Raw genomic sequence first — 18,399 nt, forward strand, 5'->3', positions numbered from 1 at the left:
TGTTCTTTGGAGTGTTTGTACATTCTGGATGGGTTCTTATCGGTTGCCTAGGGAGTGTCTTGATGAGATCAACTTTATGTGTTTGGCGTTTCTCTGGTCCGGCATTGAGATGAGTACTAGAAAGGCAAAAGTGGTGTAGGATGTTGTATGTAAACCAAACGTGAGGGTGGTCTTGGCTTAAGATCACTGCATGAGGCTAATGTGGTATGTTGTCTAAAGTTAATATGGCGGCTAGCTTCCAAAGGGGAGTCCCTATGGGTACAATGGGTTCACCAGAACTTGTTGAAGCAAGCTTCATTCTGGTCAATAAAAAGTACTACTAGTCTAGGTTCGTGGATATGGGTAAAATTGTTAAAGTACCGTGATCTTGCTAAACTTTTTTGTAAATTGGAGGTAGGAAATGGGGAGAACACTTCATTTTTGTTTGATAATTGGTCAAACATGGATACACTTGCTGATGTGGTGGGGAACAATGGTGTCTTGGATATGGGAATTAGCTGGCAGAGCTCAATGGCAGCAGCATGGGCTCGCCGTCGGCATAGACGACACCGAGCAGACCATCTCAATGTGATAGAGGATCGTCTGTTACTTCAGTGGCAACAACGCCAGGAGTGGGAGGATAAGGTACTTTGGAGAGGAAAAAATGATGTGTTTCGAGACAAATTTTCCACTTGAAACCACATTCGTACAACGTCAAGCTATGTGGCGTGGTACAAAGGAGTTTGGTTTGGTCATGCAACTCCTAAGTACTCGTTTTGTGTATGGTTGGCGGTTTTGGATCGGTTATCGACAGGTGCTCGTATGGTTGCGTTCTGTCAGCTTACCTTGGAAACACGGGATCATCTTTTCTTCGCTTGTCGTTTTGTCTCGACTGTGTGGTCTGCTCTTGCCAAAGGGTTGATGAGGGCATGGTTCACAACAGACTGGCTTCCCCTCTTCAATTACATCTCTAACTCGCCTTTTCAGCTGGTGGAAGGCTTTCTCATTCGCTACTTATTCCAGGTAGTGATCTATACGGTTTGGAGGGAAAGAAATGGCAGCAAGAATGGTGAGACACCGAAGCCTGCAGATACCATTATTGGGTGGGTTGATAGGCAGGTTAGAGACCAGTTGCTTGTTATAGGTCTAATGGGGGATCAGAGGTACGATGAAGGTTTTTAGATGTGGCTGCAATCAAGAGTTTAGCTTAAGATCCTGATCTAATTTTATCTATGATTTTAATTTTCAAACAATGTTGCACAAGTCGTAAAAACGTTATATTTTTCTTTTGAATATAATTTAACATTAGATTAAAAAAAAAACTTCTTCTTCTTCTTCTTCCACCTCTTTGATCGAGTCGATTGAAGATTTTAATTTGGGATTCATCTCTCGACGTCTTCATTAAAGTTGTCGGGAATTGAGTCATCTTTCAAGTGTCGTTTATTTCAAGCCAATCAGAGGAAAGTTATAACCGTTTTAGTGAATGCATATACACCCAGCTCGAGTCGTATCACCTCCACTCGACTCAGCTTGAGTCGTATCACCTCTAATCTATCTGTTCCACTCGACCGCACCTAAGGGAGAGACGACACGCGACTCGACCGCACACGTAAGAAAGAAAGATGTTCCTACTCAACAAACCTGATTCTCGAACCAACCTTCTATTTTGTCGTTTTATGTTTTAGGGCTTTCCATGTTTTACTATAAATACCCACCCTGGGCGTTCGGAAAAACCCGATCAAACCGAACCGGACAACCCGATTTTTTCGGTTATAGGCGTAAACCGAATACAATAAGTGTAACCGTTTGGCAAAATATATTTGAGATTTCGGATTTCGGTTCGGGTCGGTTCGGTAATTGGAACCGATCGGTTTTACTTAAACCGAGATTTTGGAGCCATATATAAGACTAATAATTAGTCACAACCCTAATTTTTTTTGTTCTTCTTCTTTGACTGCCGCTTGCGAGAAACTCCGATCCAGAAACTTCAACCATTCATCTTCTTCTCCTCGGATGTAAACAATAGTCATCAACACATCTCTTCTCTTATATCAACTCATCATCTTCTACATCCTCTTTCATCCCAAATCTCAACCATGATTAAGAAAGGAGCCTTTTCTCAGAGATTCAACCCGTAACCACAAATTTTTTAAAGGGTAAGTTCTTCTTCTTCTCTTTAATTCTACGGTTGATTCTCTGCTCTGTGAGCTTTTCTTATGTATTGATAACTTCTGACGCCCAACGCCCAGGAACCCTCAATCTTCACCATTTCAGAACACCATCATAGCTCACTGCAACCACATTTCGCCGCTGCAGCGGCATCATCTCTCGAAAACCCTAATGTTTATGGGCTTTGGACTTGTTTTCAGATTGGTTTAGTTCTTAATGGGCTGGTTATTTTTCCAGGTCCATTACTTTAGTAGTTTGTAAATTTGTATATGTTAATTAAGCCCACTATCTTATTTTTTTTAATTTATTCGGTTCAAATTAACCGAATTAGAAAAAAATTGGTTTAAATTCAGAATTGATTTAAAATCCTATAACCGATCCGAATAACCCGAGTACCGATTGAACCGAACCAAATTCAATTTCGGTTAAATTCGGTGGAAATTTTTAAAAACCGAATTTACAGAAAACCGAACAACCGACCCAAATTACCCGATTCCGCCGAACGCCTAGAGTGAATAAATACATTTTGTTAAGTCTTTACCCAAGACATCTCGTTTTTCCCTTAAGGTTTACCTAACCACCTAAAACATTCTTTGATTTTGTAATCCAGATATCTTTGAACTCATTTATTGTTTGCATTTGATTTCTTCTACAAAGTTCTTCTCCTCATTTTTATCTATCTCATGATGCTTCATTCAATGTTTTCCAAGTTTGTAACTTTGATGATGATTTCTGGATCCGAGTAGTGTTAGAGTTCTTGAGGATGGGATAGATTAGGTGGAGGATCTTAGTATGTAGGGTGTTTAAGTTTAGATTTGTATGATTCCCTTCTGGACTAGAGTTAGAAATACTAGTTTCTCTCTAATCAGTTGGAATTAGGTCTTAGTAACTTTCACACATCCAAAAGGTGTTTGATGAAATGTCTGACCAAGTAGTGCCATAGACCTACATTCCTAGCCTAAGAGATTAATTGTCTAGGGTGTTTGTTGACGTGAATGAACTGGTTTGTCATGCCTGTTTGACCATGTTTCTCTAGCGCGAGCTAGGTTTGGAAGTGTTCGAGTTTGAGTAGCTTCTGCCAAGATATTGGATTAGCTAAGTTATGATGTTGATTGTCTAGAGATAGTTTGTTTGTGGCATGTTAAACACTATGTAGACTAGGAGACTCCGCCGACATCAATTACTTCCATCCTTAGGACTTCTATCTTTCTGATTGATATTGCATTCATGAGACCATTTCTGATCTTGCTGTCTAGTTCATGCTTAGAATCGTTTTTGCTTTTATTTATTCATGTTCGCTTCTTGTCATGCATTTTCGTTTCTAGTTCTGTAGTTTAATTCCGTTTTACATTTTGATCATTCTAGGATTGTTAGATACAAAAACCACTCTTAGAATTGGCTTGACTTGTGATTTCTTGATTGCATCTTGAGTGATAGCATCATCCCATTTGGATTGACACCTTAAGTACTACAACTACGTAAGGTTAATTGAACCTGCTAGGAGACATACAAAAACCCTAGTTTCAGTACATGACATAAAGAAGTATATATCTAAGAACTTTGCAATGAAAGATATGGGTGAGGTATCTTGTGATCGGAATAGAAATAATTTGAGATAGATCACGAGGATTGCTAAGTTTGTCTCAGAAAGGATATATCAGTTAGGTCTTAGAAAGATATAGAATGAGTGAATGCTCTACTGGTAAAATTCCAATTCAGAAAGGAGACAAGTTTAATAAAATCCAATGTCCAAGAAATGAATTGGAACGTAAAGAAATAGAAAGAATTCCTTATGCATCAGTGGTTGGGAGTTTGAACTATGTTCAAACATGTACTCGACCATATATCAGTTTTGTTGTTAGTATGTTGGGTTGATATCAAAGTAATCTAGGAATGGACCACTAGAAGGCTGCAAAGAAGGTTCTCAGGTACTTGCAAGGCACCAAAGAGCTCATGCTTATATACAAGAGATCTGATGACCTCGAGGTGATTGGATATTCAGATACTATTTCTTTGTAGTCAAAAAAACATATATATCTAAAAATATATCTTTCTTTTTTTGAAATATTTATATTATATTTCATATAGAAATATATCTTCATAAAATTAATTTCCAGTTTATTACAATGCCCAGACCTAATATTAAACCTAGTGATTTCCGAGTTACGATTTCTATAAATAATTGTAAGCTACTTTTCTTTCAACCCCACAATATCGATAACATAATCTATTTTGTATAACAGCCTCTTTTGTACTTTTTGTCTTCTCTCTTTCCCAACGAAATCAGGTAAGACTCCAAATTTTTCTTGTATTATCTTTTTCATGTATTTATTTGGTTATTTGTTGGTTTAATTATGTTAATTATTATACGCATGAAGCCATCAATCTCAACGTGTTTAGATTTTTATTATACAAAAAGCATTTTCTTGTTTGGTTTGATGTAATTTATTAGTTATATGTTGTTTGTTTGCAGAAATGAATATTCCTGAAGTGGTGTTTGTTATCTTGGTGCGACTACCGCTGAAAAGCATTGCAAGATTCAGATCAGTGTGCAAAGAATGGAAAGATTTGATCGATTCAGACTTCTTCCGAGATCACTTCATGTCTCGCCACTCATCTTCTTCAATCTCGTGGTCAATCATTCAGATGCAACCTCACAAGCTGACACTTGAAATCGTGGGTCATCATGGATGCAAAACATGGGGACTTGCTCGTTCTCCGGGATCTTTCATGAGTTTCTTTGTCGAGAGAGCAATCAATAAGATACAAGTCTTGGCTTGCACCGATGGATTGGTCTTGGTTTACTTAGAAGCTGCCGATGATACTCCTATGTATTACTTTGGAAAACCTTTGTTTCAAGAGTGGTTTCGAGTCCCTCTCCCTCCTTTCCTCTCTTTGGAAGATCTTGAGAGATTACGGCTGCAGGAGCATTTCAGCGACACTAGATTGGTTACGAAGATGCGGAGTGGTATCGTTGTGAGTTACAAGGTAGTGTTGGTGATTAATCACTATCGTACTCAAGTCGGTTTTGTGATTTACTCATCTGACACAGGGAAGTGGGAACATCAAAATGTGACTTGTCCTCTTCATCATCGCTGGTTAGGTCACCGCAAGTCGATTGCTTTGAATGGGATACTTCACTGGTTTTCAAGCCTCATCTCTTCTTTTATGGTCTATGATTTCTATGGAGGTAATGTTGATGATGGGTGTCCTATCATATCTTTCCCCGATAGTGGAAAAGATGATCTGTTGCGGCGTTTTAGGAGAACCTTTACAACCTCGGAAGGGTCGATTGTGTATTACAACGAGTACCGTGAAAATGAAAACCGCACGTTACGGGTTTGGAGGCTGGTCAAGTACACTGATGGTCCTGAGGAGGTGTGGCAGCTCTTATGGGAAGTCAGCTTGGTTTTTATGATCGAGTTGTTAGGTATCAATTATTTCCCGGTGGCGATGCATCCTTTGAACTCTGAGATCATCTACCTGTGGTGCATGGACAAGGAAGGTATGGTCTTGTTTAACTTGAGGACATTAGCGTTTGGTCTTCACAAGGAAAACGAAGCCGATAGCAAGTGTATGGATGGTTGTGTCTTGAGTTTTAACAGGTGTAGCGAGTATATGGAGAACAAATGTGGCTACTTTATCCCACGGTTTAACTGTGTTCCTAACCCTCTCCTCTTTTCACAGTATGTTCTCCCTCGTTGGTTGCACCGGCTCCCTCGTCCTCCACCTACTTAGTGTGTAGCTATGTTTTGAGTTTATTTGTAATACAATTTTTCATGCATCCACTAAGACAAACATTTGCACCAATATGTAAGGACGTGAACCTTTCTATTCAATTGAAATAGTGATTCATAGGTGTTTTATATTCTACATGGCCTATGTGTTTATCGGTTTAATAATAAAGTTCAAGTTTATATTTAACATTGTGGATTCTAATATTAAAGACAATTCTGTGATGAATCGGTTTCGATTAATGTATTAAAATTTGGGTGTATTGATAACTCTCTTCCCTTCTCCTAATTATATTTTATAAGTAATATATATACATGTATATGTTATGTCTATGCATTATTAATGGGTGCTAACACGAACCAGTACAGCTCTTCAAAAGTGAATGTATATATATGTGTGGCTGTTGAATCGTTACAGCAACGGTTGTGTTCTCATAACGTGAGAAACACTACCAAACCAAATACACAACAGAAAAGAGATTAAGGTTAAGGAATAAGGAATAAGGGAAGAGAAAATCATTTACTTAAGACTTGGATCCATCATCAAGAATAGTCAAGCAATGGATAAAGGTTAGTGTTTCTTTTTCTCTAAAAAAATGTTCATGGTTGAATTAGATCAAATTTTGATGATCTTTGGGACATATAGATTACATATAAGTTTATATTTGGTATTAGAGCCAACTAGATTTGTTTTATTCACCGTTAGGCGTTAATCAAACATTCTCTCTCTGCATCATAATAGATGATTTTTTAGGATTTTCACCAAGATTAAGAAAAATAATAAATGTTGTATTATTATTTTTTTAATACTCATTTACTCATACTTTTCCCATACTTGTCATTCAAGTGCATGTATATAATTAATTATGTATTATATAAGTAAAAAAATTAATTAGTTATTTAATTTAAAAATAAAAATGCATTAAATACACTAAAGATCCTTTATGATACAAGAAAAATTCCTAAAACATCAACCTTTATGATACAGAGGGAATATTGTATTTGTTTGATGAAGTGTTTAAGTTTTTCATTTATTGTGGTTATTTGTTTTGCATTCATAAATGAGTCGTGCTCCTCCGCAGACACATTCTCCAGCCCAGCTCTCAAATCGAAGACAAGTTTTTGCTATTTACTCTAATTTGCATTTATGAGCATCGATCTGATATTTTATCCAAATTAGGGATTTTGGGATTTTTCAAATTAGGGATTTGATTCAAATTTCGGATTATGAGAATTAGAGATTTGATTCAAATTAGGGATTTTAAGAATTTTCAAATCTCCAAAGCATATCTAATTAGAAATGTTTTGCTATTTGTCAAGTGTTTGTGGTTGATGCCATTGGGGAACTGAAGCTCACTTTTGTTGTACTCAACAGTTCAGGTTAGTCCCTTTCGACCAAATTTTATGGTTATTCTTTTGTTGTGATTGTTGTTGTTTTGTCTTGTTTTTTTTTGTTTTGTGGCTGTAATTGTTTTGTTGGGCACTTGAGATGATATTAGGGTATTTGTTGTGGTATGTGATTGAGTTATTTACTTATCTGGAACACTTTTTAATGTTGTTATAAAGGTTTTAATTAAGCTTAGAACATATAATGTTGGACAAGGCATGGGTGCATCTATGCACGTAAGGTATGAATTTATATAGGTTAGGTATCAGCTGGGGTTTGGATACTTTCCCAAGTTCTTTATTTTGTCCCATTTCTTATTCATTGAAGAGCCGATCCTGGTTATGAGAGAGGACATTAATATGATTTATATGTCCCTGCAAAGATTTTCATAATGTAGAATGCAAATCAGGCACGACGTGGTTGATCATCTTGTAACTAGGGGGATGGATGAGGCTTAAAAGCTGCAAAATGATTGGTATCATCATGGAGATGTGAACTTAGTACTCGATGGTGGTAGCAAACTAAATCAGTGGAATGAGGAAAGTTTTGAGTTATATAAAGCAGCTGAATATTCTGACAAAGAGTTGGCGAGTAAGGGTAAGGGTGACTCAGGTAAGATTGCAGATGGTGACTGATAACTCTCTAATTTATATATTTTTAGCATCCTTTTTTGTCCATATTTTGCATTGTTCATACCTCTAACTTAGCATTTCTAGGTCATTAACTGTAGGAATTCACTTTTAGACCATTTAAGGTGTTGCATTTCTGCATTTGCATATTTTGGATGAAATCAGGTACTAAAGAGCCAAAAATGGGGAAAAACAAGGACAATCCGAGCATGTACCCGAAGGAGCCATCGAGCTGCAAGAACAAGTCTGAACCCCAACACGATCGGAGAAGATCCAAGAACCGGAATAGCAACCCGAAGATGTACCCGAGGAGTAACCCGACTCCACCCTCGTGTACCCCATCGAGTAGACCATCGGGCAAGTCTGGGAAGCTAGGTCAAAGGGGTTTCCATATATAAATCCCTCCTCTCCTAGCTCGCAAACGAGCACGCCGCATACTCTCAAACCAGAGAGCGAGAGCTTCTGTGAGAGAACTGAGCGACTCAAACATTTTCTTTTTCGTTTTTGCATTTTTATTTCATAGTTTTTAAAGTTTTCTTAGATTTCTATCTTGTACTCTTTCTACTCTACTCTATCTTTTAATACAATGCAATTTTCATTCATTTTCGTTATTATGTTCCTTGTTGTCATGTCCGAGTAGTGTAGTAATGTTTCTAGGGATGGGATAGATGATTTTGTGTTCTTGATCGGTTAGGATGCTTTAGTTAGATGAGTTTGAGTTTACTGACAATAATGAATCGTTCTTAATGCTTGCTTGTTCATATTGCTAGTGCGAGAGTGTGGTAAATGATCAAGGTTGATTGTTGCTAGTGCGAGAGTGTGGTGACAAGGTTTTAGAGATTCATTGTCTAGGAAATAATTGCTTGAGGCATGTAAGGCATCCGTACTGGTCTAGAATACTTAGGATTCGATTACCCCATCCTTAGGAGCTTTCGTATTTTATTTGTTTACATTTTCTTTACTTACTCGACTACTTACCCGATCAGTTACAAGATAACCTGCATCGAGTACTACGTCGAGTTGTTCATATCTCATTTGCTTACTCGATCACCCCACTCGATCCGGTACTCGATTGCTTGCTTCGAGTGCTTAGGTCGTGTGGTTTCTTTGTTTACATTATTTTCTTTTATTTATTTTAGGACTCTTAGAATAAAAACCCTATCTGCTTGGCTTGACTTGTATTGTTCTGATCATATGCTTCCTGCTAGCAATAGACAACCATTTGGATTGATAACCCTTTGTACTATAACTGCATAGGGAATTGATACCCTGGGTGAAAACTTGCTTATCAATTTGGCGCCGTTGCCATTTGGTTGATTTCATTTTGCTACGTTTAGAATTTCAGCACTTCCTAGATCAAGTTCTTTTGTTTATATTTGGTTCGGATACTGACTTGTTTGCTTTCGCATTGTTTGTTTTGAATCTCAGGTACAACCCGAGCACCCACCCGACCAGTCACTCGATCACCTAGATCGAGTTGATCCTCGTGTACACCCTCGGATACCTACTTGTGCATGCAAACACGATCCAGAGGTTGCCAGAACCTGAGTCCTTTCATCGACAACATCGACAGACCTCGGCTACTCAGACAACAACAAGTTCAACCGGAACCAGCAATCAATGAGGAGACGATGAATAATCAGAACGGTCCACCAACTCCTCAAGCAAGGACCAATATAGGAGCAGGAGATGCTCCATCTACTCACACTCAAAGGAATGGCATTTTGCCACCAGCTGTGCAGAACAACAATTTTGAGATCAAGAGTAGTCTCATCCAAATGATACAGAGTAATAAGTTTCATGGATTGCCAATAAAGGACCCATTGGATCATCTGGATGAATTTGATAGGCTTTGTAGGATCACTAAGATCAACGGAGTCAGTGAGAATGGCTTCAAACTCAGGCTTTTTCCATTCTCTTTCGGAGACAAAGCACACATCTGGGAGAAATCGCTCTCTAAGGAGTCCATTACCACTTGGGAAGCGTGCAAGAAGGCATTCCTGGCCAAATTCTTCTCCAACTCCAGAATCGCAAGGCTGAGAAATGACATTTCCGGCTTTGTTCAGAAGAACAACGAAACGTTCAGTGAAGCTTGGGAACGTTTCAAGGGATACACTACTCGATGTCCATATCACGGCTTCAGCAATGCTTTGTTGCTGAGCACACTTTACAGAGGAGTGGTCCCAAAAATACGGATGTTGCTGGACACCGCAAGTCATGGTAACTTCCTCAATAAGGATGTCGATGAAGGTTGGGACCTAGTGGAGAACTTGGCTCAGTCTGATGGCAACTACAATGAGGAATATGATCGCTCTGTGCGATCTACAGGAGAGGAAGATGCCAAGTACAAGAGGGACATGAAAGCCCTCAATGACAAGCTCGATAAACTCCTCAACCAGCAGAAGCATGTTCATCCACTATCAGAGGAAGAGCAGTCTCTACAACAAGATGGGGAGACTACACAGATAGAGGATGTTAACTACATCAACAACCAAGGAGGTTACAACAGAGGGTACAACAACTACAAGTCGAATCCGAATCTGTCTTATCGGAACCCGAACGTTGCCAATCCTCAGGACCAAACTTACCCATCTGCAGTTCAAGGGAACCCGGTCCAACAGAACCCTAAGCAGCAGTACTCTGGAACCTACAACCAACCACCTGGATTCCAACAACCACAAGGTCCGCAGAACCAATCACAAGAAGCCGAGTTGCACAGACTCATTCAGCAAATGATTCAGAATCAGGCTTCAGCATCTATGGACATCGCGAAACGGTTTGCGGAGATCAGCAACAAGATCGACTCAGGATACAATGACCTCAATGCCAAGTACGAATCGCTCAAAACTAAAGTTAGATACCTGGAAGGCCACCACAACACACAACCAGCTCCAAAGATTAACCAACACCCAGGTAAGGCTGTTCAAAACCCCAAGGATTATGCCACTCAAGCCATCTTCTTTGATGATGACTATGAGGACTACCTCACTGGGGATAGTGATGATCAAGATGGGGAGGATGTGGAAAACCCAATGAAAAATGAGGCCAAGTACTATATATCCGAGTATGAACCCGAGCCTTCATCAGAGGAGACTTATCGAGTTGATGATCGAGCATTGGTTCAAGAATCACAAACTAAAGAACAACCCGAAGTGGAACCCGATGACCTACACGATGGTGGTGATCGGATGATGCATCGAGTAGATGTTGAGAAGCGAGATCAGCCTTAACCACCTGCAACAGCAGAAGGGGAGTTAGAGGAGAGATTCAATGCTGCACTTGACATCCAGCTGGAGGCGCTAGCAGAGCGAATGGCTAAGCGTAAAGCTCCACCACCTAAACTTTTGCCCCCACACGAGCGTCAGGAGGAAATTGCCAAGGAGGCAGCTCGATTGGAGGATGAGGTTAAGGAAGCTGTCAAGGAGATTGGGTTTGAGATTCTCAAGGTGGAGTGTGCTTGGATCCTGAGCTGCGAATAGAGGAAAAACTGGAAGACCCTAGCTCTTTCACATTGCCATGCTCGATAGGACTTCGGATCTTCAAGAATTGTTTGTGCGACCTTGGAGCTTCAGTTAGCATTATGCCGCTGTCATTTTCCAACAAGGTGGGATTCTCTGATTTTAAACCAAGCAATTTGTATTTGGTTCTGGCAGATACAACAGTGAGGCATCCGATAGGGATCCTGGAAAATCTGCCTCTCAGAATTGGAAGAGTGGAAGTCCCTACCGACTTCATGATCCTTGATATGGACAAGGAACCAGACGATCCACTGATTCTAGGAAGACCATTCTTGGCAACAGTTGGTGTTGTGATCGAGGTGAAACAAGATAAGATCAGAATGGAGCATGGTGACCAACCATTGATAGTCAAGCTTTTACTACAAAGACCAAACAAAGGAAGGTGCAACATCTTGAAGAGGTCAACACCACATTTGCCTTAGAACCTGGACAAAACCTAGAAAATCTATTGAACCAGCCTGCTATTGTGGAGAGGATTCCAGAACCTCTTCCACATAGACCCCATGCTTAAGGAGCATGGAGAGTCAAGCTTAGTGACTTTAAACAAGCTCACTTGGGATCTTTTGTTTTCAAGCTGGGACAAACTAAGCCGTCCGGGGTTGGTGGGGCGGATTAGGAATGGCAGGAAACTCTACCTACAACCCTCAATTCCGGAGGTTGTTTTAATTTTGATTTATTTGTTTTATCTTATTTTCTATTTTTGAATTTTCATTAAAAAAAAAAATTGAAAATTGAAAAGAGGAAAATTGGGAAACCCGAGGGTCAACCCGACACCGTACTCGACGCGCCCGATCGTGTCCCTGCTCGGGTGGCGAGTGGAGTCTGAATTCCACAAGGAAGCCCACTCTCAGTGAAGCCCACCAACCAAACCCTACTCTATTTAAGGGAGTCGAACCCTTCTCCCTCATTATCACCGATAAGTTGTCTCTAAACCCTAGAGTTTCTTTAGCTTCCAAACTTTCTATTCTCTCTACAACTCGAGTTTTATTCGATTTCTTTGGGACTAACCCTATTAACCTCGAGACTTAGCCCTTTTCTTCTCAAGGAATTCAAACATGGAGCCAATTGCGAAAACCTATCAAAGGAAGGGAAGGAGATCAACCTCCACCGCTGCTACAATCGGAGGTGATGCCGTCAAATCTCGAGAGTCTCAAGGGAGAGGAAATGTTCCACATTCCCAACCGCTGGCTGGACGTTTTGCCTTCCCAACCTGGTGCTCAACCCGATCCACCACCCGACCTGATGCTCGAGTAACCGATCGAGTAGGCCCCCGAGTTCGCTCACCGAGTCCAATGGCGAGTGCTGTTCGCCATTCTCCTCGACATAGGGACCTGTCTACGTCCGAAAGAACCCTTACCAACCCCATGGAGGTCGATTCTGATGCTGGAGGAGAAGAGCAAGGGGAGATCCAAACCTCTCGATTGCAAGAGGGAAGAGACCAGCTTCAGAGAAGGCTGAGAGGGTAACTGAGAGAGCAGTTGAGGAAGAAGATCAACAAGCAGAGGAGGAGGACCGAGAGAGAGAAGAGGAGCAGAGAGAGAGGACACGCCAAGCCTCGCGGAGGCTGAAACAAAAAGAGGTGGACACTTCGGCAAGACTATTCAAGGTCTTTAAGAAGATGAGCTTTGTTGGTACCCGCTACCCTCACCGAGAAACGATGAAGCAATTGGGCATCGCTAGAGATGTCGAGTACCTGTTTGATGTGTGCCAACTGGGCAAGATGATGCGAGCTAACCTCGAGTCTTATGAGGAAGAGACGATACACTTCCTCTCCACACTACATCTGCACTATTTTGAGGACCACCCGACCCTACTACCCGATGGGGGGATCGGGTTCATCACCTTCTCTATGAGGAACAAAGAGTACCGGCTCACTTTCAAGGAGATAGAGAAGTTATATGGCTTCAAAGCTGGTAGTGGAGAAAGAATGGAGGTTAGCAAGGAGGAAATGAGATCCCTATGGCTGACAATAGGAGACAAGCTCCCCTACAAGTCGACAAGCTCCAAATCCGCTCAAATAAGGAGCCCTGTCTTGAGGTATTTTCACAAGTCTCTTGCATGCACTCTTTTTGCTAGAAAAGAGACTGGGAATGTGAACGATCATGAGCTCCAGCTGTTAGACATTACACTGTGCGGAGTTTTGGATAGCAATAGGGATGGCTCACCAATAGTAGGAGATGTTGCGGATACTAGTATGGTGTTTGTGTTACTTGACCAATTCATCTACCTCAAATCATGGGCTGTCAAAAGAAGAGAAGGAGGCGGAGAGATCTCCATTGGAGGACTGATTACACCGATCTTGGTGGCATGCGATGTCCCCTTGAAAGGAATAGTGCACGATCCTAGATGGCTGGACGTCGACTACCTCGTGCTGGCGAGATTTTTAGCCTATGAGAGGCCTAACAACATGATGCTGTTCAAGTTTGTCCATCCAACCGCCGGAGCCGCACAAATGATCCTACCTAATGTAATGTGCACCAAGGTTTGGTTGGGAGATAACATCGACTTTGCACCACCTTTAGAGGAGCTGTACAATCCTGAGGAGGAATCCGAAGCTGAGAAGAGAGAGGAGACTGGGCAGAGACAGGGAGATAGCTCGGAGGATTTCGATTTTGAAGAGTATGTGTGCTCTCAAAAGCAACCGGTTGGAGTGAGGGAAGCTCACAAGAGGATCGGATGGCTGAAGAGGATGAACAAGTTTTTGGTGAGAAAGGTGAAAGATCTCACCGGCTCGGTGAAGACTATGGGAGGTCAAATCAAGGAGCTGCAAGACAAGGCAAGCTGTGCCTCAGCTCCTACCTCAGCACACGCACCAACTTGGATGGGGAGAAGCGGACCGTTAGGAGGAACTCGAGGACTGCCACCTCCAGAACCTTACAGAGCATCATCATACGAGCCCCAAGCTGAGAAGAACGTCACCCGACCTGAAGTATCGCGGAGAAGCCATTCAGACGCCTACCCGATACCCAACCCGATGGGATACACGATGAACTATCTGATGCACCCATCAAGCACCCAATCGGGTGATTACTCAGGTATTTTCCCTCCACCTTACCAGATGCCATTCACGATGCCGTACACGATACACCCGGCGAGTGGATACACGGGAGATCATTCATGGACCTCTTCCACCACTTCCATCATACTACTCGATGCCCTACCCGATGAACTATGTGATCCCTTCCTCGATCAACACCTCGGATGCTGGTCCGAGTAAGTCGTCTGTGCGTCTCACCGAGCTCTCTAACGAGCAAACACCAGCACCTGCTGAAGCCACAGACGACCCTAGAATGTATTTGACATTGTGTTTTATTTTCTTATTTTTATCATCTCTAATTATTGCATGCTAGTTTTTATTCATTTGAGTCTGCATCTATGTGCATTTAAAAAAATATATATATACTATTAATAATAATAATAAAAATAAAAAATAAAAAAAGAGTGTTCAGGTAGTTGCATTTACATATTAGGATTGAGTCTAGTTTGTTTCATATAGGATTGTTGCATTTGCATCGTAGGGGACAATTATTAAAACTACCTTGTTTAAAATCAAAGCTTAGGATTGAAGCTATAGCCCTTAGTCACAGTTCATTGTTGCTAGATCAATCTTTGGAATAAAAATGAAAAACCTTTGCTTAGAACCTTGTGTCTTTTGAATGCTTCCTCCACTTGTTTAACATTAGAACATCTCTATATTATTGGATTTAATTTGAACTTTAATTGTCTTGCTTATGGAACTTGAATACTTGCTCATGGTAACTCTAAACTCGGGTTAGCACTCCATTTTTACCAATCTTTTCGTTTAACCCGATTCATTTGTCCTACCCATGAACCCAAACCTTCCTTTCAAACCTTGTTGTGAATTGTTGAGTGAGGCATCTTTCATTGTGCTATAGGTTGTGAAACCTTGAGAGTATTGAGAACGACAAAGAACTGTCTCTTGATTTAGCTAAGTTAGAATTTGAACTAGATAATAGATTCGGTTTAGAAAGATAGGTGGTTAGAATGTTTATTTGGGGTTGGGTTGTGGAATAAATAAAAAAAAAGTCATAAGGTTAGAATCAATTAGCTCTAAGTCTCTAAAAAAAAAAAAAAAAAAAGAAGGAGAGAGAGAGCTAGAAGTTTAAAAGTCTAAAAGTCTAAACCTTAGGGAATATAAAAAAAAAAGAGTTAAAATCAAGGATGTGGGTAGTTTAATTCTAGGGGGTTTAATAAAAAAAAAAAAGAGTGAATGAGAAAAGGGTAGATCATCAAGAGTTAAGCTTTGTATGCCCAAATTGTTCTCAGTCTTAGATAATTTTCACAACTGTCTAGCATTCCTTCTTTTGAGAGAAAACAACCCAAAGAATTTGTTTGAAACCACCTTACTAAAAAGCCTTACCCTTGAAACCGATTGAGCTTGATTCACCTTCCATTTGCAAGAATTCGTCAAACACTTAATTGAATGTGAAAGAGATGTTCTCTATCTTTAGTTGGAGGTTGAACTAGATCGATGCATGGTAATAAGCATAGAAAAATATTTGTAAGTATGTTGATTGATCTTAGCACCATTAAACTATCTTTAAGGACTATAGCTTGATTCCTTCGCTTAGCATCTTAAGGTTATGAGTCCCCACTTTCAAACCGCACCCTCTAACTTCCTTGCTAGAGGACTAGCAAGATTTAAGTTTGGGGGTCTGATAACTCTCTAATTTATATGTTTTTAGCATCCTTTTTTGTCCATATTTTGCATTGTTCATACCTCTAACCTAGCATTTCTAGGTCATTAACTGTAGGAATTCACTTTTAGACCATTTAGGGTGTTGCATTTCTGCATTTGCATATTTTGGATGAAAACATGTGCTAAAGAGCCAAAAATGGGAAAAAACAAGGACAATCCGAGCATATACCCGAAGGAGCCATCGAGCTGCAAGAACAAGTCCGAACCCTAACATGATCGAGGAAGATCCAAGAACCAGAATAGCAACCCGAGGAGTAACCCGACTCCACCCTCGTGTACCCCATTGAGTAGACCATCTGGCAAGTCTGGGAAGCTAGGTCAAAGGGGTTTCCATATATAAACCCCTCCTCTCCTAGCTCGCAAAAGAGCACGCCGCAGACTCTCAAACCAGAGAGCGAGAGCTTTTGTGAGAGAACTGAGCGACTTTCCTTTTCGTTTTTGCATTTTTATTTCATAGTTTTTATAGTTTTCTTAGATTTCTATCTTGTACTCTTTCTACTCTACTCTATCTTTTAATACAATGCAATTTTCATTCATTTTCGTTATTATGTTCCTTGTTGTCATGTCCGAGTAGTGTAGTAATGTTTCTAGGGATGGGATAGATGATTTTGAGTTCTTGATCGGTTAGGATGCTTTAGTTTGATTGTAAATGATTGATAGATTTCCTTCTAGGTTGGTTTTCTTAATGTTGTCAACAGACCGAGAGGTTGAGATTAGATCTAGGGGGTTTTAGCGACCGAAAGGTGTAGATGAGATGCGTGAATTAGCCAATGCTAGAGGTTTACTTGACTCTGAGTAAGAAATTAGATGAGTTTGAGTTTAATGACAATAATGAATCGTTCTTAATGCTTGCTTGTTCATATTGCTAGTGCGAGAGTGTGGTAAGTGATCAAGGTTGATTGTTGCTAGTGCGAGAGTGTGGTGACAAGGTTTTAGAGATTCATTGTCTAGGAAATAATTGCTTGAGGCATGTAAGGCATCCGTACTGGTCTAGAATACTTAGGATTCGATTACCCCATCCTTAGGAGCTTTCGTATTTTATTTGTTTACATTTTCTTTACTTACTCGACTACTTACCCGATCAGTTACAAGATAACCTGCATCGAGTACTACCTCGAGTTGTTCATATCTCATTTGCTTACTCGATCACCCCACTCGATCATGTACTCGATTGCTTGCTTCGAGTGCTTAGGTCGTGTGGTTTCTTTGTTTACATTCTTTTCTTTTATTTATTCTAGGACTGTTAGAATAAAAACCCTATCTGCTTGGCTTGACTTGTATTGTTCTGATCATATCCTTCCTTCTAGCAATAGACAACCATTTGGATTGATAACCCTTTGTACTACAACTGCATAGGGAATTGATACCCTGGGTGAAAACTTGCTTATCAGTGACTTAGTTGAGATTACAGAGGGTGAGGACAAGAGAGAAGATGAGTTCCTTGCAAAGGTTGTAGATGCTAGAACGCCATTATATCAAAGTTGTTCAAACCACAGCAAGCTATCGGCTATTGTATCTTTGTTCAGGCTTAAGACACATAATGGCTGGTCCGACAAGAGCTTCAATGAGCTTCTTGAGACATTGCCAAACATGTTGCCCGAGGATAATGTGCTTCACACATCATTTTATGATGTTAAAAAGTTTCTGAAGAGCTTTGATATGGGGAATAAAAAGATTCATGTATGTGTTAATGACTGCAGCCTATTTAGAAATAAGTACAAAAAGCTAGACAATTGTCCCAAATGCAATGCTTCGCGGTCGAAGATAAATACGCACACTAGTGAAGTAAAGAAAGGTGTCCCATTGAAAGTATTACGGTAATTTCCGATAACCCCACAGCTGAAGAGAATGTTCAGGACTGAGGAAATGACCAAGGATTTAAGGGGGCATTTTAGTAACAAGAGCAGTGATGGCAAACTCCGGCATCCTGTGGATTATGTTACATGGGATAAGATGAATGACAAGTATCTTGAATTTGCAGCCGAAGAGAGGAACTTACGGCTTGGACTATCCACTGATGGATTTAATCCGTTCAACATGCAGAATAGTAAGTATTGTTGTTGTCCTATTATGTTAGTAAAATATAATTTGCCTCCTCACCTATGTATGAAGAAGGAGAACATAATGCTAACCTTTCTGATTTCTGGTCCACAACAACCTGGCAGCAGTATTGATGTCTACTTGGAGCCTCTTATTGACGATTTAAACCATCTATGGAAGAAGGGAGAGTTAAGATATGACGCATCCAGTAAAAGTACTTTTA

The 18,399-nt window shown here is 40.3% G+C and overlaps 1 protein-coding gene, 1 non-coding gene and 1 pseudogene across 3 annotated transcripts; 2 read left to right on the forward strand and 1 right to left on the reverse strand.

The window, feature by feature from the left end:
* The first annotated feature begins 224 nt into the window (after nt 1-224).
* Nucleotides 225-1,161, forward strand: LOC147940290 (uncharacterized). Its single transcript, XM_087461243.1, has 3 exons — nt 225-302; nt 394-624; nt 820-1,161. The coding sequence occupies exons 1-3, from the start codon at nt 225-227 to the stop codon at nt 1,159-1,161; spliced, it is 651 nt and encodes a 216-aa protein (XP_087317369.1).
* Nucleotides 1,162-4,299: 3,138 nt separating this feature from the next.
* On the forward strand, nt 4,300-6,019 carry LOC104709675 (putative F-box protein At3g23950 pseudogene; annotated as a pseudogene). Its single transcript, XR_015564719.1, has 2 exons — nt 4,300-4,435; nt 4,622-6,019. The product of XR_015564719.1 is annotated as a putative F-box protein At3g23950 pseudogene (transcript).
* A 3,912-nt stretch (nt 6,020-9,931) lies between these two features.
* LOC147940291 (small nucleolar RNA R71) lies at nt 9,932-10,038 on the reverse strand. The gene has a single exon (XR_015564812.1). It is a non-coding gene; the product is annotated as a small nucleolar RNA R71 (small nucleolar RNA).
* Nucleotides 10,039-18,399: the final 8,361 nt, after the last annotated feature.

The sequence above is a fragment of the Camelina sativa genome, chromosome 8 (genome assembly GCF_030686135.1).
Source record: "Camelina sativa cultivar CO46 ecotype springtype chromosome 8, ASM3068613v1".
Lineage (NCBI taxonomy): Eukaryota > Viridiplantae > Streptophyta > Magnoliopsida > Brassicales > Brassicaceae > Camelina > Camelina sativa.

Excerpts from the sequence above, each read along its gene's own strand:
- LOC147940290 (XM_087461243.1), top strand. The coding sequence starts at position 225 with ATGGCGGCTAGCTTCCAAAGGGGAGTCCCTATGGGTACAATGGGTTCA. Across the intron at positions 303-393 it reads TTGAAGCAAGCTTCATTCTG|GTAGGAAATGGGGAGAACAC; the intron begins GTCAATAAAAAG and ends TGTAAATTGGAG. Across the intron at positions 625-819 it reads GCCAGGAGTGGGAGGATAAG|CTTACCTTGGAAACACGGGA; the intron begins GTACTTTGGAGA and ends GCGTTCTGTCAG.